At 36.9% G+C, this 25778-nt stretch overlaps 4 protein-coding genes across 4 annotated transcripts; all 4 read right to left on the bottom strand.

Annotated features, from left to right (window-relative positions):
• Window positions 1–3781: 3781 nt before the first annotated feature.
• On the bottom strand, window positions 3782–4534 carry LOC103865405. The gene has a single exon (XM_009143195.1). The coding sequence runs from the start codon at window positions 4532–4534 to the stop codon at window positions 3782–3784; it is 753 nt and encodes a 250-aa protein (XP_009141443.1).
• A 429-nt stretch (window positions 4535–4963) lies between these two features.
• LOC103865404 (cation/H(+) antiporter 21) lies at window positions 4964–10829 on the bottom strand. The gene is made up of 3 exons (XM_009143194.3): window positions 10089–10829; window positions 9235–9691; window positions 4964–8831 (listed from the first exon to the last, which is right to left on the bottom strand). The coding sequence occupies exons 1-3, from the start codon at window positions 10329–10331 to the stop codon at window positions 6991–6993; spliced, it is 2541 nt and encodes an 846-aa protein (XP_009141442.3). The 5' UTR covers window positions 10332–10829; the 3' UTR covers window positions 4964–6990.
• Window positions 10830–14730: 3901 nt separating this feature from the next.
• LOC103865169 (cation/H(+) antiporter 21) lies at window positions 14731–20632 on the bottom strand. The gene is made up of 3 exons (XM_009142952.3): window positions 20139–20632; window positions 19184–19640; window positions 14731–18895 (listed from the first exon to the last, which is right to left on the bottom strand). The coding sequence occupies exons 1-3, from the start codon at window positions 20391–20393 to the stop codon at window positions 17064–17066; spliced, it is 2544 nt and encodes an 847-aa protein (XP_009141200.1). The 5' UTR covers window positions 20394–20632; the 3' UTR covers window positions 14731–17063.
• Window positions 20633–20742: 110 nt separating this feature from the next.
• LOC103865168 (leucine-rich repeat receptor-like serine/threonine/tyrosine-protein kinase SOBIR1) lies at window positions 20743–22994 on the bottom strand. Its single transcript, XM_009142951.3, has one exon. The coding sequence runs from the start codon at window positions 22874–22876 to the stop codon at window positions 20960–20962; it is 1917 nt and encodes a 638-aa protein (XP_009141199.2). The 5' UTR covers window positions 22877–22994; the 3' UTR covers window positions 20743–20959.
• Window positions 22995–25778: the final 2784 nt, after the last annotated feature.

Raw genomic sequence — 25778 nt, 5'->3', positions numbered from 1 at the left:
CGTGTGATTAGGCTAAGCTAACTATCTATAATTAACTTAAGTGTATACACTCTATACACTCTATTAGGCCCCCTCAAGATGGCATCATAACATTGTGAAGACCCATCTTGGACATTAACTTGTTGAACTGCATAGGGTATAAAGGTTTAGTCAAAGCATCAGCCAACTGGTTATCAGATCGAACATGAAGCGTTTTCAGCTGACCAGCAACGATCCGTTCACGAATGGCATGACATTCACGCTCAATGTGTTTGGTGCGTTCGTGGAAAACAGGGTTCTTAGCAATGTGCAGAGCCGCAGTGCTATCACAATACAACACAGGAGTAGACGGTGAAGGACTACCCAACTCTGCAAGCATACGTGACAGCCAAAGAATATCTTTCGAGGTTGCGGACATAGCCCTGTATTCAGCCTCTGCTGATGAGTGAGAAACAACTTCTTATTTCTTTGATTTCCATGCAATGAGAGATTGACCAATGAAAATACAAGAACCGCTCACACTGCGACGAGTATCAGGACAATTGGACCAGTCAGCATCACAGAAAGCCTTGAGCTGATAGTCATCATCTGCAGGATAGAACAAACCCTGACCAATTGTGCCTTTGAGATAGTGAAGCACCTTGTGAGCAGCATGTAGATGTGGTTTGCGAGGCGCAGAAGAGAACTGACACAACCTGTTTACTGAAAAGGATATATCAGGACGTGTTGTAGTCAAGTACATCAACTTGCCAATAAGTCGCCGATAAGGTTCTGCACTTGGTAATAGTTCACCAACTTCAGCAGCCAACTTAACAGACGGATCCATAGGAACAGATGAAGGTCGACAACCCATCAAGCCGGCATCAGTAAGAAGTTCCAGAACGTATTTGTGCTGACAAACAGAGATACCAGAAGCTGAACGTGCTATTTCAAGACCGAGGAAGTAATTAAGCACGCCCAAATCACGCAGCTTGAAATAACTTCGAAGTTGAGTGACAAACCAGGAAACAGCAGCTTCAGTATTACTTGCAATTAGGATATCATCAACATAGACTAGAAGAATAATGGTGCTCGCTGAAGAATTCAAGAGGAATAAAGTGTGATCCCCATTGATTTTCTCAAAACCCAAAGAAAGGATTGCTGAAGAGAACTTCTCAAACCACTGGCGAGACGCCTGTTTAAGGCCATATATGGACTTCTTCAACCTGAGAACAGCATTAGGAGGAAGGTTGTTCCCTTTTCTTTCAGCATAACCAGGAGGCAAATCCATGTAAATCTCTTCATTGAGATCACCATTTAAGAAAGCGTTAGAGATGTCTAGTTGATGAAGAATCCACTTCTTCTTTGCTGCAAGAGCTAAGATCATCTTGACTGTTACCATCTTGGCAACTGGAGAGAACGTTTCAACATAATCAATACCCTCCTTTTGTGTGTAACCTTTAGCAACAAGACGACCTTTATGTCTTTCAACAGTGCCGTCAGCATGGAGTTTGAGTTTAAAAATCCATTTGCAACCCACCGTACTCTTCCCTTCAGGCAGACTGCAAACTTCCCAAGTATCAAGGTCCTCTAAAGAACTAAACTCTGCATCCACAGCATTACACCACTCCTTCGATTTCTTTGCTTCCGAAAAATTGAGTGGCTCAGAACAAAGAAGAATGGAGTTTATGAAAGCATAATGAAGAGAAGAGAGTTTATTGTATGTAAGATAACGAGAGAGAGGATAAAGAGAAGTAAAATTGCAGTGATAGTCCTGTAAGTAGATAGGAGCTCTACGGGTGCGGGAAGATGTAACAGCAGAAGGCATGTTATCATGAGAAGATGACTTTGATGAATCATCAGATGATGTAGTTACGAAAGGTAAATCCACATCAGGGTTATCAGGACATTGAAAGAAAGCTTTTGCTGTGTCGGAAAGAGAAGAATCAGCAAAAGGAAAGAGATTTTCATGAAACAGAACATGTCTAGAAACGGAGATGCTGTTAGTTTCAAGATCAAGAAGTTTATATCCCTTAACGCCTGATGGATAACCGATAAAGACACAAGCTTTAGCACGTGGATCAAATTTGGTGCGAGATTTAGGAGAAGTGCTCTTATAGCAAAGGCAACCAAAAGTTTTCAAGTGATCATAAGAAGGAACTTTGGAAGTTAATATTTGAAAAGGAGATTTGTGATCAAGATTAGGATAGGGGAGACGATTGATAAGAAAAACAGATGTTAAAATGCAATCTCCCCAGAAAGAAAGAGGGATATGGGATTGAAACATTAAAGCTCTAGCTACATTTAGGATGTGTTGGTGTTTTCTCTCTACAACCGAGTTTTGTTCAGGGGTTTCAGGGCAGGAATGAAAAGAAACAATACCCTTTTGTTTGTAGAGATTAGTGAAAGAAAGTTCAGGAGCATTGTCAGACCTAACAGATTTGACTCGAGTATTAAACTGATTTTCAATCATAGTTATGAAATTTGGAAACACAAACAGAACATCAGATTTCAACTTCATGAGATAAACCCAAGTTGCACGACTGTGATCATCAACAATGGTTAGAAAATATCTAAAACCTTCAGATGTAGGAACAGAAAATGGACCCCAAACATCAATGTGCAAAAGATCAAATGGAGCAAGACTGATTGTATTAGAAACTGGAAACGTTAAACGTTTTTGTTTTGCAAGATGACAAACATGACAATGATGAGTTTCTTTAGATTTTGTAATTTTCATACGTAAAACACTCGACAATGAATCAATTTTAGGAAATGAAGGATGACCTAAACGAGCATGCCAAGTTTCAACATCAGCAATGACAGAACAAACTATTTTATTACATGAGAAATCATGAGCAGAAATCAAAGAACCAGACTCCAAGACATATAGATTTGAGATGCGTTTACCCTTGCCAATCATCAATTCCCGTGTAAGATCATGTATTAAACAAGAAGTGGAAGTAAAACTAATCATTGAGTCTACTTCAGAAGTGAAAGCACTAACACTGAGCAAATTGAAGCGAAATGCAGGAACAAACAACACATTCTTCAGAATCACATTATCACTCAAAGACACTGAACCTATACCGACAATGCTCTCTGATCTACCAGAGGGAAGTGTGACAAAAGTGTCAGTAAGAGAGGTTAGTTGAGAAAAGAGAGAAGATGAATGTGAAACGTGATGTGTTGCGCCTGAATCAATTATCCAAGAGTCATCAGGAACATGAGCATCTCCAGAGGCAAGCACAAAAGACATGCAAAAGGGAGTTGGTTTATAAAGAGAAAGGAATGTACCAGACTCTTTTGGAGTTGATGGTACGGCTGAAGTGGAAGCAACAAAACTTTCAGATGAAGGAGTAGATGGAGTAATGCTGTGATTGTGGAGTTGAGTGCTGAAGAAGGCAATGAACTGTTGCATCTGATCCGGAGTGAGAGCAACGGAGTTGTTCAGTTGTCTATCCACAGACACTGAAGACTGTTGAGACTGAGAAACATTATCAGAATTGTCAGAGACAGCTATCATGTTTGCAGATGCATTAGACTGAGAGTTGTGTGGTTTCTGGAATCTAGGCTTTGGTTTAAAACCAGGAGGGAAGCCATGTTTCTTATAGCACCGATCCACAACATGTCCAAGAGCACCGCAGTGAGTACATACAAGTCTGCCTCTCTGATACTGAGAATTTCCCTGATTGCCTGAGACTTGAAAAGCAGACAATTCTACTCCACTTGAAGGTGAGATGCGAGCAGAGCGCTGAGAGTCTTCATAGTCTAGAATGTTGAAGACTTCAGAAAGAGATGGCAAGGTCTTCTTCATGAGAATTTAACTTCGAACATGATCGTAGCTTTCATTAAGCCCCATAAGGAAGTCAATAACACGATTTGTTTCTCTTTGAGCCAATAACTCTTCAACTGTAGTCGCAGGAGCTTGAATACTGGACAATTCTTCCCAAAAAGTTTGCGTCTGAGTGTGATAGGATGATAGATCCATAGTGCCCTGATGCAAAGATAGAAGTTGATGACGAAGCTTGTACAATCTGGGAAGGTTGGACTTGTGAAACCGAGTGTGAAGATCTTTCCACATGTCAGCAGCTGTAGAGAAATATAAGATGCTAGTGTAGATCTTCTTGGTGACACCATTGAGTAGCCAAGATTTCAACATACTGTTGATTCTACACCAAATCTTGAAATATGGATCAGCTGTGTCTGGCTTAGGAATAGATCCATCAACAAATCCTAGTTTGTTCTTAGCTTCAAGACTAGTAGTCATCGCAACAATCCAAGTTCCATAGTTCATGCCATCAAGTTGTTCCGATACTAAAGCTAAACCAGGATGATCTGAGTTCAGTAGATGGTACGGACTATGAAGGTTATCAGGAGAATCCGATACCTCAAAGAGACGAGATGGAACTGGAGCTGGATTCGAATGACGATGAGCTGCAGCGCGATCAGAAGAACCAGATCCTTCTTGAGAGAGATCAGCGTTGCGATCGTTGTCGCGAGGAAGTGATGTGCTATCCTCAGCATGAGATGGAGTCGATGTACGATACTTCGAGTTACACTTCCGTTTCCCCATAGATGATTAATTAGAGCTTCGGTTAGGTTGATTTGAAGATAACCGGAGCTGGAGATGACTGATCGGAGCTTATGCGGAAAGATTGAAAGTGTGAAGAATCGTTGATGATGATGATGATAATGAATCAGAGATGAGATGATGATGAACGAAGATGAGATGAATGCAGAAGCGAAGGAGATTCCAGGGATCGATGAGGATGAACGGAAAGAAGATCGGAGAAGAAAAAACGTCGACGGAATGAAGAAGATTCGATTACGGTTACGGTTACGGAGAGAATCTCTCACCGCTCTGATACCATAATAGAAGAAAGGGGAAATATCTTCATTAAAGATTATGAATGTACAAATGTCTCTATATATACACGTGTGATTAGGCTAAGCTAACTATCTATAATTAACTTAAGTGTATACACTCTATACACTCTATTACTTTCTTGGTAAATTCTCCAATAGCTACATAGATTTTTGGAAATTTGCCAAAGATGAAGTCTAGACCATGTCAGGAACAAGCTTGCCAAAGATGAAGTTGGATGAACGGTAAAAACAGAATAGTGAAGCTACATTATTTTGACTTCTTTTGTAATCTTTATAGTTCCTTTGAATATGTGTATGTAAAAGAAAGAAAAATAAAACAAGAAAACTCTCATGTCATTTTCTTCATTCCTTCATAGATCAGATCTAATATCTGTTTTTCATCTAGTTCAAGGCATACTCATTCATGAGTTCTCAACTTTTAATATATCACACAAAATCAAGAAAATGATTGTATTTGAATGAATGATGATCTCAAATGTTGAGATGCTTATCCAAAAGTATCTCAAAATGTGTTGCCATCGGAGAAACTTGGTAAAATAATCCATATGGAATGTTAATTCAGTAAATAGTTTATTGGAATTATGTAAAGATTAATGGGTCATGACTCATGAGCTTTAATTTCTAAAGAGTGTGAACGTTCATACTGGAAGTTTTGATGAGACGAGAATAATATATAAGAAAACCATTCCACATACCTCAATTTTTTTTAGATTGAGAACCCAAAAAACTTAACATAATTTGACAAAAAAGTATAAATTATCTCAGATCTTACCGCTTTTATACGATCAAACTTTCCCATTTCTTTGACTGTTCCTGCTGAGGTACACTTTTCAAACAACAATATATCAAACTTGGCGTAACCGCACAGTCGAAGACATGGGGAATCACCGTCTTCTTCTGCGGTGCAATCAAGGATAGTATAGAATGGTCAGCAATCGGCTGTCATTACTCTGCGAAGGCACACACAAGAAGTAAGAAAAAGGGCTACGGGTGTAGTTCTCAACTCGCAGATGAAGAAGGATTTAGTTTCAGGGCAAATACCAGAGCATGTGCTACTTTTGGTTTTGTTTCGTATCTGTAAATCCAAATTCAAAATTTAGACCCATTAAGTGTAGGAACCTTATTTTACTACCTTAGGACAACTGATATTTGTAAAGAATAATAAGAACATAAACTAAAATTTCAATACTAAAATATAAAAATAAAGAAGAATTGCAGAGTCGAGATAATTAATCTCTTTCCTTAAATCTTTAAACGCCCCGTAGTGTGACGGTTTTATGGCGCTCAGATTCCCAGGATACAACTGCAGCATTGTTTCTGTTTACCATCACCGAAAAACAGAATCTATCGAACCTTTTTTATGTGATGTACTCTCAGACTCAAAATAAAAAAATATACTAGCATAACTATTCTGAGTAGAGGAATGTGTTGGTGTGTGCGTTTTTTCTAAATGACTCACAAGCCTTTATATAGAAAAATAATGAGAAGTACAAGTTTTATTTTTCAACACAAAAATGAAACCTCCATGGTGCACTAATGGAGTCTTTAATTCTTGTCAATTAGTATGTGAATTTATTCCACATTTTGACCAAGAAATTAAGAGTAAAATTATTTTTTGTTTGACCAATTCAAACAAAATAATATACTTTAAAATGGATTTCTTTTTTATATTTTATCAATATAAAAGATCAACATATATTTGGTTTATAAGATTAAGTTAATGAACATGAAATCCAACTAACAAATCAAAAAACCCAAATCCAAGTTCAAATATCCAATGTGTGTATTTGCTACTTTATACAAGTTTTTCAAATTACACACATTAGACCTCCATTTCTCATTCAAATAAAACTTCATTTTTGACATATGAATACACTATTCATAATGTTCAAAAAATAGTTTCAACATTAAGATGTAAAGTAAATTTTTTGTTTTTGTAAAAAGGTTTTTCATATTTACGAATGTTTGCGTTTGTTTTTTATATTACAAACTAAAATAAGAAATAAAAGCCACAGAAAACCCTAATGGGTCCGATTACAAAGTAAATGTAAATAAGCCGAAAAGACAGCTGCGGACACCAGCAGACGAGTCAGCTAGCCACCACGACGGAAGAAGAGCCGCTACCAGGGAGAAGCCAGCGAGTTATTTGCGCATTCCCATTTGATATTGTTCATTTTCATCATCCTCTTCCTCCCCATGAGAATTCATTAAAGGCTTGGCTTCATTGGCAACCCTGGCTCCACCGCCAACATGTTCTTGATTGTTTCCTGCGGTTTGCCTATAGGCGGCTGAGAATTGTTGAATCACAAGAACCGAACCTTGCATTGTGAAGTTTGATGAAGCTAATGTATCGCCTATAACCCCTAAATCCGGACTAGTATTCCAATCAGTCAAACCCACGGTCACAGGCGTTTCTACTTTGTACCCTCTTCCCACAATGTAAAGATCGAAAGAATGGTTATCTTCCATTTCTCTAATCGCTGCGATCGTTTCTGGACCATCGACAACCACTTTCTCGGTATAAGTCACAGAAGAATCATTCATAGTCTTGAAGTTAAACTGGTAGATGTACTCTTCGTCCACTTGTGCCTCCTTCACGTACTCAGCGGCATCTTCCCCGGCCGCAAATAAAGCTTCCCTGCTCGGGACAAATCTCACAACCGTTAGCTTGATCATTTCTTGTCCCACCATCCTCCAAGCATAAGCCAAAGCCTCTCTATCGTCCCGGCCTCCAATGAATAGCATTGCAATTTCTTTATCGGTGGTCTCGCCATGGAACGAAGAAGATTCAGACCGAATAACCGTCATGCCACGGTCGACCAATATCCCGACCGAACAAGGTGCGTAGCTCAAAACGTTGTGGTTGATATCCTCGTGCGCATCGTTTCCTTCACCTAACCGACCATCAGATGTCAGATTCTTATGGTAAGGCAATAAGATGAGGCTGGCTCGTTTATCCTCGGCCAACGAACAAATATCCTCATGCATCGTCGCGTAAGGTGAGACCGCGGTGAGTGTCTGAACCAACATGGCGTCGTTGTTCACGTCCATGTCTTCGAACATCTCAGCGATCTGTTCGGATTCCGCTCTGACTCGGTCCGAAAAGTTAGCTTTAGGTTTGGTCTCGTCGTTCATTATGAGCAACGAAGCTGTAGTGCGACCGGTTAGTTCGACTAGGTGAATTGCAAAGACGTTGATAGGAGATCGCTTGGTCGGGTTAGAAACCTGTAATAGGCTGGTTAGGCCGGAGACGTTAGCGAGGACATGAGCACAGGTTAACACACGAAACTCTACTTCTCCTTGGAGTTTTTGAACGGTTCGGTATTTATAGAAAGACATTTTCTTCTTTGGCGTGTAAGTCAATGTTAAAAGTGGCTGCACCAGTATAGACATCACCAGGAACACAACCGTCATATGAGTGTACATTATTACGTCCAACGCCTTGCTGTCACGTCCTGCATTGAGTATGACTAAGGCCATAGTTCCTTTGGTGTTCATAAGGGCACCAACAGCAAAACCATCACGCAAGGGCATGCGCAAGAAGAGGGAGCAAATAACGGTAGACAAAATCTTCACCATAAAGCACGAAGAAATCACAAACACCAACACTCCAACGGTCGTGTTCTGTAGCAAGTAGTCAAGATTGAGTCTTAAACCACAAATGATGTAGAAAAGAGGCATCAAAATTCCCGAGAGGTAATCATGGAGCTTCTCTTCGATCATATCCCGAATTACGTGGTCATGAGGGATCGAGAGACCGAACAAGAAAGCTCCAGGGATTGAGGTGACCCCAATTGCTTCGGTGATTAAGCTACAGAAAACGACTCCTACGAGAGTGAACCATACGTGATTTTCTCCAACGTGGCCTCCTTTGACCGTGTTGGCGAAGGCCCAAGCCACCCCAGGACGGATCACGTAGATGCTGAAAAAGACAAAACCGATGGTTGATACTAACGCGAATAGCATCATATCGTTCGATACACCTGCATTTTTTCATGTTTTTGGTTAGTACTGAAAGGTGCAGAGTCGGGCCTGAAATTATGGGACTCTAATTTTAGTGTGGATAAAAAAATGATTGTAAAGTTGTTAGTGTATTTTATAAATGTTTTTTTAATTATACCCATCGAATTGGGTATGTTCAATCTATCTTTTTTTAAAAAAAAATTGTAGTAGAAATTTTCTTTTAAACAAATTTGTAAAATTTAGAAGTTAAGACTTAAGTTTCAATAGGTGGAGTGAACCCAAACGATAATGAACGTGTGTGAGTTATAAACTAATAAAAGATAATTGGTCTTAGAGGAATTTAGATTTTATTAATTTGGATTCTTCTCTTCAGTTACGTTAAGCTACAAATTATAAACGACAAGAAAAAAAAGATCATATTACCTTGTTTGTTAAACATTACGAGTCCGAGGAGAAGGAGAACCCAAGTACACAAATCCGTAATAATGGATGCACTCATGGCCGTGCGTCCCATATCAGAACGCAAGAGCTTGAGATCCGCAAGAATCCTCGCAAGGTCAGGGAAATTCGTACAACTCAACGCAACCGACCAGTAAAGACAACCTGAAATAATCTTGTCGTCGTCTCCGTTACCGTGAAGGTAATACAAGGCATAACCGGCCAATAAAGCCACAACGAGGCCAACGATGGCTATGACTATTGGCTTGCGTTGCTTGATTTTTATCATCTTCAAGTCCATACCAAGACCGAGGAGGAAAATGTTGTAGACGAGAGCTAAGTTTGCGAATGTCTCCAGAACCATTGTGTATTTATAAGGAAAGATATACTCGAGGACAAATATTTCCCCACCGAGCAAAGTCGGGCTGAACAGTAATCCACACTGCAAATCAAGAATAAATATAATCATTACCAAATTATAGGAAATGATATAATGTAATGCCAGAAATAAATTGAATTAGCAAAAGGATGAACGCATATATAACGTGCATAATATTGCATTAACAAATCTTAGATTTTTCTCGTTTCTTGGTCCATAGGAAATGCAAAAATAAAGAACATAGTGTTGACTGAGACTATATTTCCCACAATAATAAGTTTTGTTGGCTTAATAAATTGACTTTGAAGATGAACATGCTTAGAAGTAATTAAAGACATATCTAGCTAAAAAGAAAAACAAAAAATTTCGCAATTTTCATGAGACACACGATTAGAAAGAAAAAAACATAAGATCAATACAAATGTTTGGTTAAAATAGTTATCAACATTTGATTACTCACAAGGAGTTGGGCAACGAAAGGAGGAAGATGTAGCGGCCGACTCATGTAGTAGATTACGCGGTAGACAAAGTTAGCGACTAATAGTTGTTTTATAAAGAAAGGAAATGCGGCATGGATCGGTTTTGCACTGTCCCATCCATTATGGTGTTCTTCTGCTATCAAATCCGTGTGGCTATAACATACTACTTTACCGTACCGGGACGTACTGAGGTCATAATAGGATGAATTTGATTGCAGAGCCATAGGATTTTTGGGCTCGGCCACCTTTTGGAATAGAGAGGTAAACGTGATCCTCTAAGATCACCAAATGTTTTGGCCGGCCTTTCCCTGAACAAAATGTTCTCTGTTCGTGATGTGTTGTTAGATTTTATTGCATTAATATAGGTGAGAGCTCCTACCTGTTTTTTTCTTTCTGTTCCTGTAATGGCTAATTATAGATTTTTATGTTTTGATGTCAAAGAGGTGACTACTACTCATGTTAGCTGTTTTTGTTTTCTCTTTGAGATTAGTCAAATTCTGTTACTTTTCTAGTTTGTTTTTTAAAGGGCAATTTCATGATTATCCCTGCAAGTAAATAATAATGACTAGGTAATAACCCGCGCCTTGCGCTGGACGTGATTATTAGTTTCGTTATTTTTAATAAAAACACATTAAATCTGTTTAATCTAGATATTGGTTCGGTTTTAAATTATTTTTTGGTTTTTTTCTGTTAGAATGTTTGATTTGTTAGTTTTTCGGTAAAAACCAAAAATTATTAATTTTTATGTTATAAATTTTAGATAATTGTCATGTCGAACCAATGGTTTCATATTATAGTTTGTAAACGGATAATAGTTCAAGAAAAAGAAAAGAAAATTATTAAGACTAATCATTTCACTACAATTTGGTCGGTAGTGAAAGAAGCATTAAGAAAAAAATATTTCAACTTCAAAAAAAAATATAGATATTTCAGTAGTGGTAAATACTTATAAAGTGCTCACATCAAGGTGCACATGTATGTGTATATAAAAGTATATAAAAATAAATGACAAATATATAAAGATATTGTTAATTAATATTAATAACATTTTTGTTCTAAATAATACATGACAGATAAAATTAAAACTAATTAAAAATTAAAAAGGCCTTGACATTAGTAAATTTTTTTCATATAAAAAAATCAACTGTATTCGTAAATAGAGGTGAACACAGATCGAATATCCGAGTATTTGGAGGCATTCATGTCGATTCAATCTTTAGTCACTTGGATAGTCGGTGACTATGATATCCGAAATGATTTAGAATTTTAAAGAATATCCGATTTGATCCGTAAATAAAATTTAAAAAATAATTGAAAAATTAATAATAATGTTTTATTACAAAATAAAATATTATTTACTTTTTAAATTTTAATACCTAATATAATAAATTGAATTCATAAAAATATTGTAAAACTTATATATAATATATATAACATATATATATATATATATAATTATGTACCTATATGTATATATATGCAAATGAAATAATAGATCAAATTTGACAATTGCTCCTAAAAATATTGGTATTTGTGATTCGCTTTTTTTAATTGTATTTTAGTAATTTATTTTCTTCTTAGAGTTACGGTTAACGAATTGAATCAAAACTTATAAATATTTTGCCCAATTTTATTGGTAAATAATAAAAATAAAATATATATAGTTTAGCTTTTGATTCGTTATTTGTTTTGATTCGAACCGAAAAATCTAAAGTTTTATTGGAACCTTGCATATGAGTTTTATATTAAAAAATACAAAGTATATAGTGTGAGCACATTTATGAATATAGTGTGAACGCGTTAGCATATTTATTATCAAATCATTGTGAGGCTGCCACGTGTCTATTATAGTGTGAATGCATTTATTACAATGCTTCTCCTTTAATATATAAGGGATAAGTCTTTTTGGGCTATGGTTTTCTTTCTTAATCTTTGCCTATTTGATTGCTGAAAAACAAACAATTAAATGAATACAATAAAAGTATTAAATATTTGTTGAAATGCACGTAGATAAATTTGTGTAGATAATATTCAACATGTTAAGCCCGAAAAAGAAGAAAAAGACAATGACAAGTGGTAAGTTATCATTGGCCATACAAAACGATGATATTTTTTAGAGTATTTAAGCTTTGTATACACCGAAATACCTGAAACTAAGTAAATGTATTTTCACTGTATGTTATACTGTGTACATTTTAGATAATTGTCATGTCGAACCAATGGTTTCATATTATAGTTTGTAAACGGATAATAGTTCAAGAAAAAGAAAAGAAAATTATTAAGACTAATCATTTCACTACAATTTGGTCGGTAGTGAAAGAAGCATTAAGAAAAAAATATTTCAACTTCAAAAAAAAATATAGATATTTCAGTAGTGGTAAATACTTATAAAGTGCTCACATCAAGGTGCACATGTATGTGTATATAAAAGTATATAAAAATAAATGACAAATATATAAAGATATTGTTAATTAATATTAATAACATTTTTATTCTAAATAATACATGACAGATAAAATTAAAACTAATTAAAAATTAAAAAGGCCTTGACATTAGTAAATTTTTTTCATATAAAAAAATCAACTGTATCCGTAAATAGAGGTGAACACAGATCGAATATCCGAGTATTTGGAGGCATTCATGTCGATTCAATCTTTAGTCACTTGGATAGTCGGTGACTATGATATCCGAAATGATTTAGAATTTTAAAGAATATCCGATTTGATCCGTAAATAAAATTTAAAAAATAATTGAAAAATTAATAATAATGTTTTATTACAAAATAAAATATTATTTACTTTTTAAATTTTAATACCTAATATAATAAATTGAATTCATAAAAATATTGTAAAACTTATATATAATATATATAACATATATATATATATATATAATTATGTACCTATATGTATATATATGCAAATGAAATAATAGATCAAATTTGACAATTGCTCCTAAAAATATTGGTATTTGTGATTTGCTTTTTTTAATTGTATTTTAGTAATTTATTTTCTTCGTAGAGTTACGGTTAACGAATTGAATCAAAACTTATAAATATTTTGCCCAATTTTATCGGTAAATAATAAAAATAAAATATATATAGTTTAGCTTTTGATTCGTTATTTGTTTTGATTCGAACCGAAAAATCTAAAGTTTTATTGGAACCTTGCATATGAGTTTTATATTAAAAAATACAAAGTATATAGTGTGAGCACATTTATGAATATAGTGTGAACGCGTTAGCATATTTATTATCAAATCATTGTGAGGCTGCCACGTGTCTATTATAGTGTGAATGCATTTATTACAATGCTTCTCCTTTAATATATAAGGGATAAGTCTTTTTGGGCTATGGTTTTCTTTCTTAATCTTTGCCTATTTGATTGCTGAAAAACAAACAATTAAATGAATACAATAAAAGTATTAAATATTTGTTGAAATGCACGTAGATAAATTTGTGTAGATAATATTCAACATGTTAAGCCCGAAAAAGAAGAAAAAGACAATGACAAGTGGTAAGTTATCATTGGCCATACAAAACGATGATATTTTTTAGAGTATTTAAGCTTTGTATACACCGAAATACCTGAAACTAAGTAAATGTATTTTCACTGTATGTTATACTGTGTACATTTTATATTCCAACTTCCCACCTAATAATCTATAACCTATGGGTTGTCCGCCTATTCCCCCCCCCCAAAGACACACATACCCTATCTATTCCCCCCCAAACTACTAAGCTCTTTACTAACCCACCCAAACATATACTTTCTCTTCATAATTCTCCCCAAATTTTTTTAATCCCCCTCTCTAATTGACTTTCCAAATCGTGATTAATAGAACACAAATCGCGTTTAAGAAATATAGATTGCCCAATTATAAAACACCGACCCGAAATTAAAAAAACCCGACCCAGATTTTAAAATTGAATTGGGGCTTTTTTTAGGATTTCTTCTGTGTTCTTCACTTAGACACACAGACAACAAAGAACAGAGAGAGAGAAAGAGAAAGAGAGAGAGAAGAGAGACGACAACGACCAGGAACCAGAGAGAGAGACGACAACGACCTGAAACAGAGAGAGACAACGTCGGAAGACAGAGAAGAAAGAGAGACGAAGAGAAGAGTGATGAAAAACAGAGAAGAGAGTGAGACGAAGAACAGAGGAGAGAAATAGCAGAGAGAGACGAAAAACAGAGAGATAAACAGCAGAGAGTGACAAAGACTTCTCCTTTGATCTTGAGCAGCTCAACTTCATCTTCTACGTGACAGAGAACAATGGATGCAAAACATGATGAACTTGTGAATTATGTTCATGACGACAGAGTGTGATGAAGGGCTTTGAGTTTCAAGAAACAAGGCTTGCGAAGATGGAAGACAAAGTTATGAGAACTAAGATGAATGAAGAGATGGTTGAAAGCTATGATAGGATATGGTCTTTTGGAAAGGAGTCTGCTAACTAAGATGATCATGTTCTCTTATGTGTTTAAACTTATGTAAGACTTATATTATGTATAGAAAAATGTCATGTTTTTAATGTGGATTTGTGCTGTTAATACAGTGTTTGTGCTTATAATTCTAAAGAATACAGTGTTTGTTTTTCTTTTCTGTTATGAGTCTGAAAACTAGCAGTAGACACCATTAAACATTGCTTAAATGAGTCTGAAACAGAAACAAATCAGACATAACCATAACAAACAGAACCAAGTCTTATATAAACAGAAACAGAAAACACAGACTCGATTGAAACCCAGACCGAAACAGAAAACGCCACGAACAGAGTAGCTTTGACTATGTGTAGGCTGAGTAAGTCTTACTTCATCCTGCTGCCCATGAGAAGAATTTCCCTGACGTTATCACCATGCATTAGCATTATAAATCACTCATCAAACACAGAGAAAATAAACACCTAACAACCACAGCCTCTTCATCGTTCCTCCATCTCTCTCTCTCTCTCTCCTCTGCATCTTCGTGTTCCTCACTGTCTCTCTCTTTCTCAGTCATCTTCTTCGTTTCTCTCTCTCTCTCTTTCTCTTCTCTGTTCCCCGTCGTTTCTCTCTCTCTCTCTCTTTTTTTTTTACTCTCTCTAGTTGTTTCTGTGTCGGGAAGAAAATAGAAGAAACCCTAAACTCCAATTCGATTTGGGATAGATAATGTTATAAAATCTGGGTCGGGTTTTATTTTAAATGTCGGGTCGGGTTATTTTGGATTGGGCAATCACAATTTCTTAAACGCGATTTTGTTTCATTAGTCACGATTTGGGAATTTAATTAGAGAGGGGGATTAAAAAAGTTAAGGGGGAAATTTAAAGAGAAAGTATATGATCAGGTGGGATTATGAAGAACTTGATAGTTTGGAGGGGAATAAGTAGGGTAAGTGTGTTTAGAGGGGGGAATAGGCAGCCAACCCCATAACCTATTCTAAATCATGTATCTTGGGGAAAATCTAAGTTTCAGATTCTTTTGCCTAAGTGAACATGCTTAAAGAATGACTCAGTACTCTATAGACTCGACTAGTGAGCCTAAGCTAAACGTGTGGACAAGAGACTGAGTTGATAGCAATTCAAATTTTCTGCATAATCTCCTTCTATCCGTAACATCTCATTATCTTATTCTTAATTTTTTTGTATTATTATTTCCTAATCTCCCGCTTCTTTGTTAAATCACTCCCTTTTGCTCTGCCTTGTGATCTTAGATGGAGGATATCATTAGGTGTCTGGCAAACGCGCAAACCTTACCACAAACCCAAGAGGATCAAAACCATTCTCGATGCGCTTGAGTCTGAAGAGATCGAGTTTCTGAAAAATTAGTCTTTTGGAAAAAAAATTTCTCTTGATGAAAACCCATCATTTTCAGGGAGCTTTTGTCAGTTCGTGATTGTTTGGATGCTGAGAGTGAATCCAGGACATGCGAGGGAGACGAAGAGTATCATGTACATTAGTAGATGTTATTGTGATTTATTTTGGTGTAACGTAGATGCTTATCTCTTGTATACAACCATCACTCTGTGTACATGCTAAACTTATATACAACTATCAAGTTACTTGAAAGATATCAAGATTCTTAAAGGAAACTTTAACCTGTCAGAGCTCATTTATGTACCCCAGACGCATAATACAAAGACGGACAATATTGCATGCAGTATGAGGAAACAACTGTTTATTATAGCTCATATGGATCCAGAATTTACCAATTTGGTTCGCAGAATCTTAATTATGTGTATGTTGCTGACAAAAAAAAAATCCTAAAGTGATTATGTTTTCATATGTGAGTAGATCTATAGTTAATTAAGTTTAGGATTGTAAGAAAAGTTATGGATTGTTGATATTAATAAGTTAAAATAATAATATGTCGTTTTCTTCGTCTGAATTAGTTTTGATGATTGATCTTCACTAATCATCTAGTTAATAATTTTAGGCTGTTTAATGTTCTAAAGTGTGTGAGCAAATGTAAGAAAAGAATTCAAAGCATTTTAGGTAGCGAGAGTTGACGTTAAAGTGTTTTGTAAACCTATCAAGCTAACTTTTAAATGCATGTTTACATTGTCAAATTCAGATGGAGCTATAGTCTTCGTATTGAAAATATCAATTAGCACTTTGGTAAAATGATAACCTAGTTAAGAAATTTGAGTTCGATAACGATGTTTATTGTATTCTTTGTCTAGCAATTATTTTCGTTATTTCTGTTTTCTAAGAATTGCCTAGACCTAAAAATTCCAATTCATAAGTTCACATCACATTTACATTCTGTCATTTGCTTTCTTACTTTCTTACTTTCAAAACAACAAAAAAAACCACATTCATTTTACTTCAACTATACTTTCCAAGAATTATAGTGTGACATTGGTCTATGAGTATTCAATCCATAAAATACTACTTCGTACGCTTACAATAGTTGTATAGGGTTAAAACCTGATCGTATCATATGAAAAAAAAATGAAAAAAAAAAAAAAAACTCTCGTCATTTGCGCATTCCCATTTGATACTGTTCATCTCCATCATCCTCTTCCTCATGAGAATTCATTTTCGCTTCATTAGCGGTTTTCGCTCCACCTTTAACGTGTTCTTGATGGTTTTCTGAGGTTCGTCTATTGGTGGCTGAGTATTGTTGAATCACAAGAACTGAAGCATGCAATGTGAAGTTTAATGAAGCTAACGTATCGCCTATAGTACCCAAGTCCGAATTACTACTCCAATCTGTCAAACCAGCAGTTACAGGTGTTTCTACTTTGTACCCTCTTCCCACAATGTAAAGATCGTAAGAATGGTTGTCTTCCATTTCTCTAATCGCTTCGATCACTTCTTGACCATCGTTAACCACTTTCTCTATACAAGTGACCGAAGAATCATTCATAGTCTTGAAGTTAAACTCGTAAATGCACTCTTCGTCCACTTGTGCCTCCTTTGCATACTCAACGCTTAATTTTCCGGCCGAGACTAAAGCATCTCTGCCCGGGACAAATCTCACAACCGTGAGTTTAACCATTTCTTGTCCCACCATCCTCCAAGCATAAGCCAAAGCCTCTCTATCGTCCCGGCCTCCAATGAATAACATTGCAATTTCTTTCTTTGTGGTCTCGGCATTGAACGAGGAAGCTTCAGACCGAACAGTCGTCATGCCACGGTCGACCAATACCCCGACCGAACAAGGCGCGTTTCTCAAAACGTTTTGGTTGACTCCCTCGTGCCCATAGTTTCCTTCGCCTAACCGACCGTCCGGCGTCAAATTCTTATGGTAAGGTAATAAGATGAGGCTGACTTGTTTATCCTGGGCCAAAGTACAAATATCCTCATGCATCGTCGCGTATGGTGAAACCGCGGTGAGTGTCTGAACCGACACTGCGTCGCTGTTCACTTCCATGCCTTCGAATAACTCAGCGATTTGTTCTGATTCCGCTCTGACTCGGTCCGAAAAGTTAACTTTAGGTTTGGACTCGTCGTGCATTATGAGCAAGGAAGCCTCGGTGCGACCGGTTAGCTCAACTAAGTGTATTGCATAGATGTTGAGAGGAGATTTCTTGGTCGGGTTAGAAATATGTAGTAGATTGGTTATGCCGGGAACGTTACCGAGGACATGGACACAGGTTAAGACACGAAACTCTTCTTCTCCTTTGAGTTTTTGAACGGTTCGGTATTTATAGAAAGTCAATTTCTTATTTGGTGTGTAAGTAAAGGTTAAAAGTGGCTGCACCACTATTGACATCACCAGGAACGCAAACGTCATATGAGTGTACAATATTACGTCCAACGCCTTGCTGTCACGTCCTGCATTGAGTACGACTAAAGCCATAGTTCCTTTGGTGTTCATAAGGGCACCAACAGCAAAACCATCACGCAAGGGCATGCGCAAGAAGAGGGAGCAAATAACGGTAGACAAAATCTTCACCATAAAGCACGAAGAAATCACAAACACCAACACTCCAACGGTCGTGTTCTGTAGCAAGTAGTCAAGATCGACTCTAAACCCGCAAATGACGTAGAAAAGAGGCATTAGAAAGCCCGAGAGGAAATCGTGGAGCTTCTCTTCGATCATGTTTCGAATGATGTGGTCGTGAGGGATCGAGAGACCGAACAGGAAAGCTCCAGTTATCGAGTTGACCCCAAACGCGTCGGTGATTAAGGCGCAGAAAACGACACCTACGAGGGTGAACCAAACGTGATTTTCTCCAACGTGGCCTCCTTTGACCGTGTTGGCGAAGGCCCAAACGATTCCAGGATGGATCACGTAGATGCAGAAGAAGACAAAAGCGATGGTTGATACTAACGCGCATGGCATCAGATCGTTCCAAACACCTGCATTTTTCATTTTTGAAATTACATTTAGTTAGTACTAATGTCATGGTTTGAGGAGCCTGCTCCAAGGTGTAGGAACCGGTCGGTGAAATAAAAAATGACTAGAGACAAAATAAAATTTGGGCTTTATTAATTTGTGGTGTGAACCAAATGATAAGTGTACGTGTGTGAGTTCTAAACTAACACAAATGTTTTGGCTTATAGGTTTATTAATTTAGATTCTTTTCTTCAATTGTTACTAAGAAACATTCTAGTATTTGATATTTAGTCATTTTCAAATCATATTACCTTGTTTGTTAAAACATGCGTTTCCGAGAACGAGGAGAACCCAAGTACACAAATCCGTAATCATGGATGCACTCATGGCCGTGTGTCCCATATCAGAACGCAAGAGCTTGAGATCCGCAAGAATCCTCGCAAGGTCAGGGAAATTTGTACAACTCAACGCAACCGACCAGTAGAGACAACCTGCGAGGATCGTGTCGGGGTCTCCATTACCGGGAAAGTAATACAAGCCAGAACCGGCCAATAAAGCCACAACAACGCCAACGATGGCTATGACCATTGGCTTGACTTGCTTGATTCTTATCATCCTCAAGTCCATACCGACACCGAGGAGGAACATGTTGTAGACGAGAGCTAAGTTTGCGAATGTCTCCATAAACATTGTGTATCTATAAGGAAATAATTTTTCGAGGACAATACTGTTTCTACCGAGCACAGTCGGGCTGAACAGTAATCCGCACTGCAAATTATGAACAATATATACAATCACTACAAATGATAGGAAATAACATAAGACTAATTTGAATTAGCAAAAAGATATCACATATATAATGTGCATAATACTGCAAATGAACAAATCTTTTTTCTCATTTCTTGTTCTAAAGAAAATGTTTTGAGGAAAAAAATCCTAAACACAAAGCAACAAACTGCTTTTTTTTTAAACAATGAAGTTAACGGAATGCAAACCAAAATCTAAATCTCCAATGTCATCATTTTCCAAACAAGACAATGTTGATTAAGACGATTTTTCTCACAATTAATAATATCTTTTGTTGGCTTACATTTTTTTACCAGGACTTTGAAGATAAACATGCTTAGGACATAGCTAGCTAATAAAGAAGAAAAACGATTTTGCAATAGTCAATGATACCACACGTTTTCGAAGGAAAAAAAGAAAACTATGCAAGATCAATACTAATCTTTAGTTAAAATTAGTTTGCGACATTTGATTACTCACAAGGATTTGAGCGACGAAAGGAGGAAGATGTAGCGGCCGAGTCAGAGAATACATTAAGCCGTAGCTCAAATTAGAGATGAGTAGTTGCATTACAAAGAAAGGAAGTGCCGTTTCAATCGACTTTGCGCTCTGCCATCCACTATAATCTCCGACTAGGGCCTCATTCGTTTGGTTATAACATACTATATTACCGTACCGGGACGTGCTGAGAGAATAGGTTATATTTGGTTCGTCACTCGTAGGGGGCTCGGCCATCTTTTGGGATCCAGAGGTAAACGTGATCCTCTGAGATCACCAAAGGTTTTGGCCGGCCTTTCCCTTAACAAAATGTTGTGTTCATCGTGTGTTTGATTTCATTGCATTAATAGGTTAGCGCTACAGCCTGTTTCCTTCTTCATTTTCTTCTTCTTTTCTTGCAATGGCTAATTATAGTACTTTTATGTTTTGATGTCAGAGAGGTGACTACTAGTCATTTTGGCTGTTTTTCTTTTCTCTTTTGAGACTGAATTAGTCACAAAGTCTATTTCTTATTTTTTTCTAAATTGTTTTATCCTTTTTAAGGAGTGGTTAAATTTGATGTTTTCCTTGCTTTCAAATAAAACAATTACATGAATATTAGTATATTTGATAGATGAACAATATGATATTACAGTTGATATAATAATTTAATGTTTAATAAAACAAGATTAAAATCCATTTTAATTATACATCTTCATCACAAGCTTCTGCCAAGCGAACACTATAGTGTTCTAATTATTTCATACCAGGGAATGTAAACATACATACTTAGAAGCAAACTACATATCATAGAGAGACACTAGCTAGTGCTTGATCTGGGACAGCATAGTCTTGACATCTCTGCTGTTCGGCCTCTGTTTAGGATCATCCAAAGTACAGTAACAAGCAATCTTCAGAACAAGAAGCATCTGTTCATCGAACCCTTGTTCCATCAGCTTCGGATCAATCGCTAGGCTTGGATTCTCCGACGTTAGTACCTTCCTCATCCACTTTATAAGACTCATCTCATCAGTATGCTGGAAAAACTCATCAGAAGGAAGCTTCCCAATCACCAGCACCCCAAGAATCACCCCAAAGCTATAGATGTCACACTTGTCCGTGAACTTGAGAGTTTGGTGATACTCTGGTGCTATGTATCCCACGGTACCTGAAAGCTTAGAGGTTGTAATGTGCGTGACTGCATCAGGCATGGCCTTGGCCAATCCGAAATCCGCGATTCTAGCCTCCATATCGTCGTCAAGAAGAACGTTAGCCGGCTTCAAGTCTCTGTGGATGATTCTAGGGTTACTCTCCATGTGAAGATACTCAAGCCCTGCAGCTATACCTAAAGCAAGCTTGTGCCTTGCTGGCCACGTCAGCTCTTTGTTTCCAGCTGAAACCTCGGTTAGTATATCTTGCAAGCTCCCGTTCTTCATGTATTCATAAACAAGGAAGTGACACTCGGGTCTCGGGACGTGTGCTAGCAACGGGAGAAGATTCCGGTGCCGGATTTGACCTACAGTGTTGATCTCTGACCTGATTTGCCTCAGGTACTTGTTCAGAAACCTTGACTCTTCGTCTACAAGCTCGGTGGCGTCTTTAGAGGGCTGTGTCACTCTCTTAACGGCTATGATCTTCCCGTTGCTTCCCGGTAGTTCTGCTTTGAAAACTTCTCCGCAGCCTCCTTTGCCGATGAGCTCTAGAGAGGCTAGTGACTCTTCGTTCTCCAAGAAAGCTAAGTCTTCAGCTCTTTTGATCAAAGGGCTGAAGATAGAAGGACCTGAGGCTTTCTCTGGTCCTCTTATTGCTTTGAGGATCAACCTGAAGATCACTGAGAAGACTACTCCGGAGAGGATTCCACCTATGCCTCCGACGACAAACCCTAAGATCCACGCAACTACTTTCTTCCTTTTGTTCTTTTTCTTCTTCTTTTTCTTGTCTTTTGGAGGTGACGCTGTCGCTTTTGTTGTGGTGGTGGTGTTGGTGGGTTTCTTCGTTGAGTTTGTAGATGGAGTTTCAGCGAGAATGTGTCTTGTTTGGTATGGAGATATCTTGATTTTACTCATAACCGGAACCGGACCTTCCAATAACCGGTTTTCTGAGAAATCAAAGAACCGGAGATTATTATACGACACAACTGGCTCCGGTATCTTGCCTGAGAAGAGATTGTTTGCAACGGAGAGACTCTCGAGATTGGGTAGATTCTTCAAGAAGTTCAAGTTCCCGGAGAATTTGTTCGAAGAAAGATTTATAATCCGAAGATTAACCAGACGAGAGAAGTTTGCCGGAGTCTGACCGGACAATCTGTTGTTTCGGACATCAAAGACTTCGAGTTTCTTGCAGTTTAAGACATCAAGTGGAAGACCACCGACCAGCTTGTTGTTAGACAAAGTGAGTTCTTTGAGCTCCGACAACGTTCCGATAACCGGTGAGATGGTCCCCGTCAAGCTCCGGGATCGGTATACAAGCCTCGTGACGCGGAGAACGTATCCTCCGGTGGCGTCGGAGTGGCGTATCTCGCAGGAAACTCCTCCGCGACCGCAAGGGTTAGCATCACTGGAAGAGAGAGAAGAGCGTTGACCGTTGACTCCTAGCTCTGTTTCGATGACTTGAAGAGCTTTGAGATCTGAGGAATCGATCTCCACGGAGGAGACGAAAGGTGAGGCAAGAAGAAGAAGGGAGAGGATGAGAGGCCGGAGAAAGAGATTGGTGTTTCCGGTGGGAGCAGCCATTTTAATCATTTCTGTTAAGAGAAAGTTTCCTCTTGTGGGTGCTTGTCGGAATCTTTTACTCTGTTTATTTATGGTCAGCAACTACCACTAATCTATAGAAAAGTCTTTACGTGTTTTACGGTTTTCTTTTTTTCCTTAAAGAATTAATCAATACTTTGAAAATTGGTCCAAAGATATTTTATAAATAGAATTGCTAAATTCAATTTAATATCTTCAAAATATATAAAATATGTATACGAAAAAAATGGATATTTTCTAAGAAGTGTATGATTGAGTGTTTATTTCCTGGAAATAATAGTATGGGCAAATAACTGTTTAGAAAATGTGAACGTAGCGAGTCTGTTATTGACTTGAGAGTTGATAAGTCAAAGTCTACTCTGCGTCGGGTTCCACAGGGGGCCACCCTTTTGATTTATACACGTTAGAACTTATTGTTGCTATGTTCCACACATTTTCTTGTTTTATAGTCACCCTCTTTAGCGTTTAACGTCGACAAGTTCATTGTCTTTTTTAAGATTCTGAGCGGTGAGTGTGTAATAAGTCGTTGGAAAGAGACATCGGCTTCGAATGGTACAGGAAGATGTGTAAACCAAGTATTTTATGAAAAGAAGAAATAGCATGTAAAAATTGGTAATGCAAACCAAACGCTGATAGACTAGTAATAATCTAATAGTAAGGTAGTGATTGGTAACTGCGATGCGGGCGTAATTACAATAAGAAATGCCTAATTGAGCAAGTATCACCAATTATGCATATCAGTTGAAAAACGCAGTTTACCAAAATAAAGACAAAAAGCAATAAATCACTACTTTTTTATACATGCAAATTGAAAGAATTACAATGAAAGGCAGTTTATGAGTTTTATTAACACAATAAGACACTTATCACTACTCAGACACTTTTTTCTAACTAAATTTCATTTTCACTCATACACTAACTAAAGAGTTATTTTCATAAATACACTTTATGTGTTTTTATTACAGCAGAGAACATATTTTGCTACTGAGACACATTTAGGTGGTTAAAGACCCTTTTGTCCTATGAAAAACAAAACGAGACATGGGTATATGAGTAAAAGACCATTTTTCTGGTTAGGTTTGCAAGTAGGTTTAAATTTTGAAAAAAGACAGAATTGTATTGGTGGACGCGAATAAAAATTTGGGACGGTTAATAAATAGACCTGGGTCCGTAAAAAGGTGAAATTAATCTAATTAACTAATTCTCTCAACTAATCCTAATTTTTGTTTACGGGAGAGAATACGGCGATAAAAGTTACTGACGAGGGGGCTTTAATGGTGGATTCAGGCGAAATTAAGAATGACCAGGATAAAGAAGCGAGCATGGAAAGAGAAGACGAAGGCGTTTCTGGTTTCAGACGAGTGAACCTTTGACCGGTGGAGATGACGACGAGCGGATCGACGAAGGTGTGTTTTTTTGCCTAGCCAATTTTTCGAGTTTGGTAAGAGCCTCGACGTGAGGTGTTAGGATTTTGATTTGGGGCGCGGTTCTAAATTTTTGAAAAACTCCCATTACAGTTTTGATTTGTAGATTAGGGTTTCAATTTAGGGGTGCGGTTCTAGATTTCTAAGTGCTCTAAGTTTTTTTCTGCTTGTTTTACAGAGATGGTGCAGTCTGAAGAGGGAGCGGTGAATGGAAAAAAATGTCGAAGCTTGTTGCTAATTTTGGTGTTTTGACAAAGCTGTGGTCGGATGTACACCAACAGGTGTGTATATGTGAACAACCAAGATTTTGTACATGTGTACATGCGTGTATATGTACATAATAAGTATTCTTGTTGATAGGTTGACATGTATATGTTGTGTTTGTTGGTGTAGGAGCCAGTACATATGAACAATATCCATGTGTACACCATTGTAATGATATTCACATGTACACAAAAATGTAAACTTTTCAACAATATAGCAATACCAATCTACTCCATTGCAAATTCATTTTTTTATTTTTTATTCGAATACTTTTTACATTGAGAAGCATTTAAAACATTATTATAAATTGGATCACATTTTTCATTGATGGGGTGAACGTATATTGTTTAAACCAACCATCTGTATAATGAGTGAAATAAGTGTACACAAGAGAGTGTGTACATATGGACATTAGAAAAGTGTGTACATATATGGACAATAGAAAGAGTGTGTACATATGGACATTAGAGATCAAGAACCCGTAGATTGCAATATAGCCACAAATATGTATTTTTATGACTTCAAAAATTTGATTGCATTATGTTAGATAGTTGTATGTAGTATTACTAGATGTATTTTGTGTTGGATGAATGTAATAGATATTCGTGAGAACAATACTCATGTGTACATATGAGAACAATATCCATGTGTACAACACTATAACGATATCCATGTGTACACTGATGTAATGCTATTCACATATACACAAAATTAACCTTCCAATTTATGTGTAATAATACCAATCTTCCAACATATAGAAAGATGGTTGGGGAGTATGGAACAGTGATATTTTTTATTGTAAAATGATCAACATGGTTCTTGTTTTGGAAAAAAAATTCAATTTGCACATGAGAACGTGTACGATGTCTGGAAAGCTAGTTTATGCATGAATATTATTTAAGAGGTCTATATGGACAACAAAGCATAGACACAATTAACGTAGACAACCTAGATATAATGACAACTATATCATGTACAGAAAATGTTAAAATACATGAAAAATGTTATGTATAAGAATAAATGGAATTGATGAGTAACAAGTACATGGAATATTATAGAAAATCACATTTTATAGTCATGGTAAAACAATACACATATTTGATGTCCATATGTACTTAGAAGTTATAGTGTACATGTGTACACATATTAAAAACTCATAAAATTATGTACACAAGACTCTAACATAACAAGACTCTAACATGTTA

This window comes from Brassica rapa, chromosome A04, assembly GCF_000309985.2.
Source record: "Brassica rapa cultivar Chiifu-401-42 chromosome A04, CAAS_Brap_v3.01, whole genome shotgun sequence".
In the NCBI taxonomy this organism is placed as follows: Eukaryota; Viridiplantae; Streptophyta; class Magnoliopsida; order Brassicales; family Brassicaceae; genus Brassica; species Brassica rapa.
This window is presented reverse-complemented; position numbering and strand designations above follow the sequence as displayed.

Coding starts and splice junctions, on each gene's coding strand:
- LOC103865405 (XM_009143195.1), bottom strand. CDS start 4,534: ATGGGGAAACGGAAGTGTAACTCGAAGTATCGTACATCGACTCCATCT.
- LOC103865404 (XM_009143194.3), bottom strand. CDS start 10,331: ATGGCTCTGCAATCAAATTCATCCTATTATGACCTCAGTACGTCCCGG. Junction 9,692..10,088: donor CTTTCGTTGCCCAACTCCTT/GTGAGTAATCAA, acceptor CTTGATTTGCAG/TGTGGATTACTGTTCAGCCC. Junction 8,832..9,234: donor CGTAATGTTTAACAAACAAG/GTAATATGATCT, acceptor GAAAAAATGCAG/GTGTATCGAACGATATGATG.
- LOC103865169 (XM_009142952.3), bottom strand. CDS start 20,393: ATGGCCGAGCCCCCTACGAGTGACGAACCAAATATAACCTATTCTCTC. Junction 19,641..20,138: donor CTTTCGTCGCTCAAATCCTT/GTGAGTAATCAA, acceptor CATAATTTGCAG/TGCGGATTACTGTTCAGCCC. Junction 18,896..19,183: donor CGCATGTTTTAACAAACAAG/GTAATATGATTT, acceptor TGAAAAATGCAG/GTGTTTGGAACGATCTGATG.
- LOC103865168 (XM_009142951.3), bottom strand. CDS start 22,876: ATGATTAAAATGGCTGCTCCCACCGGAAACACCAATCTCTTTCTCCGG.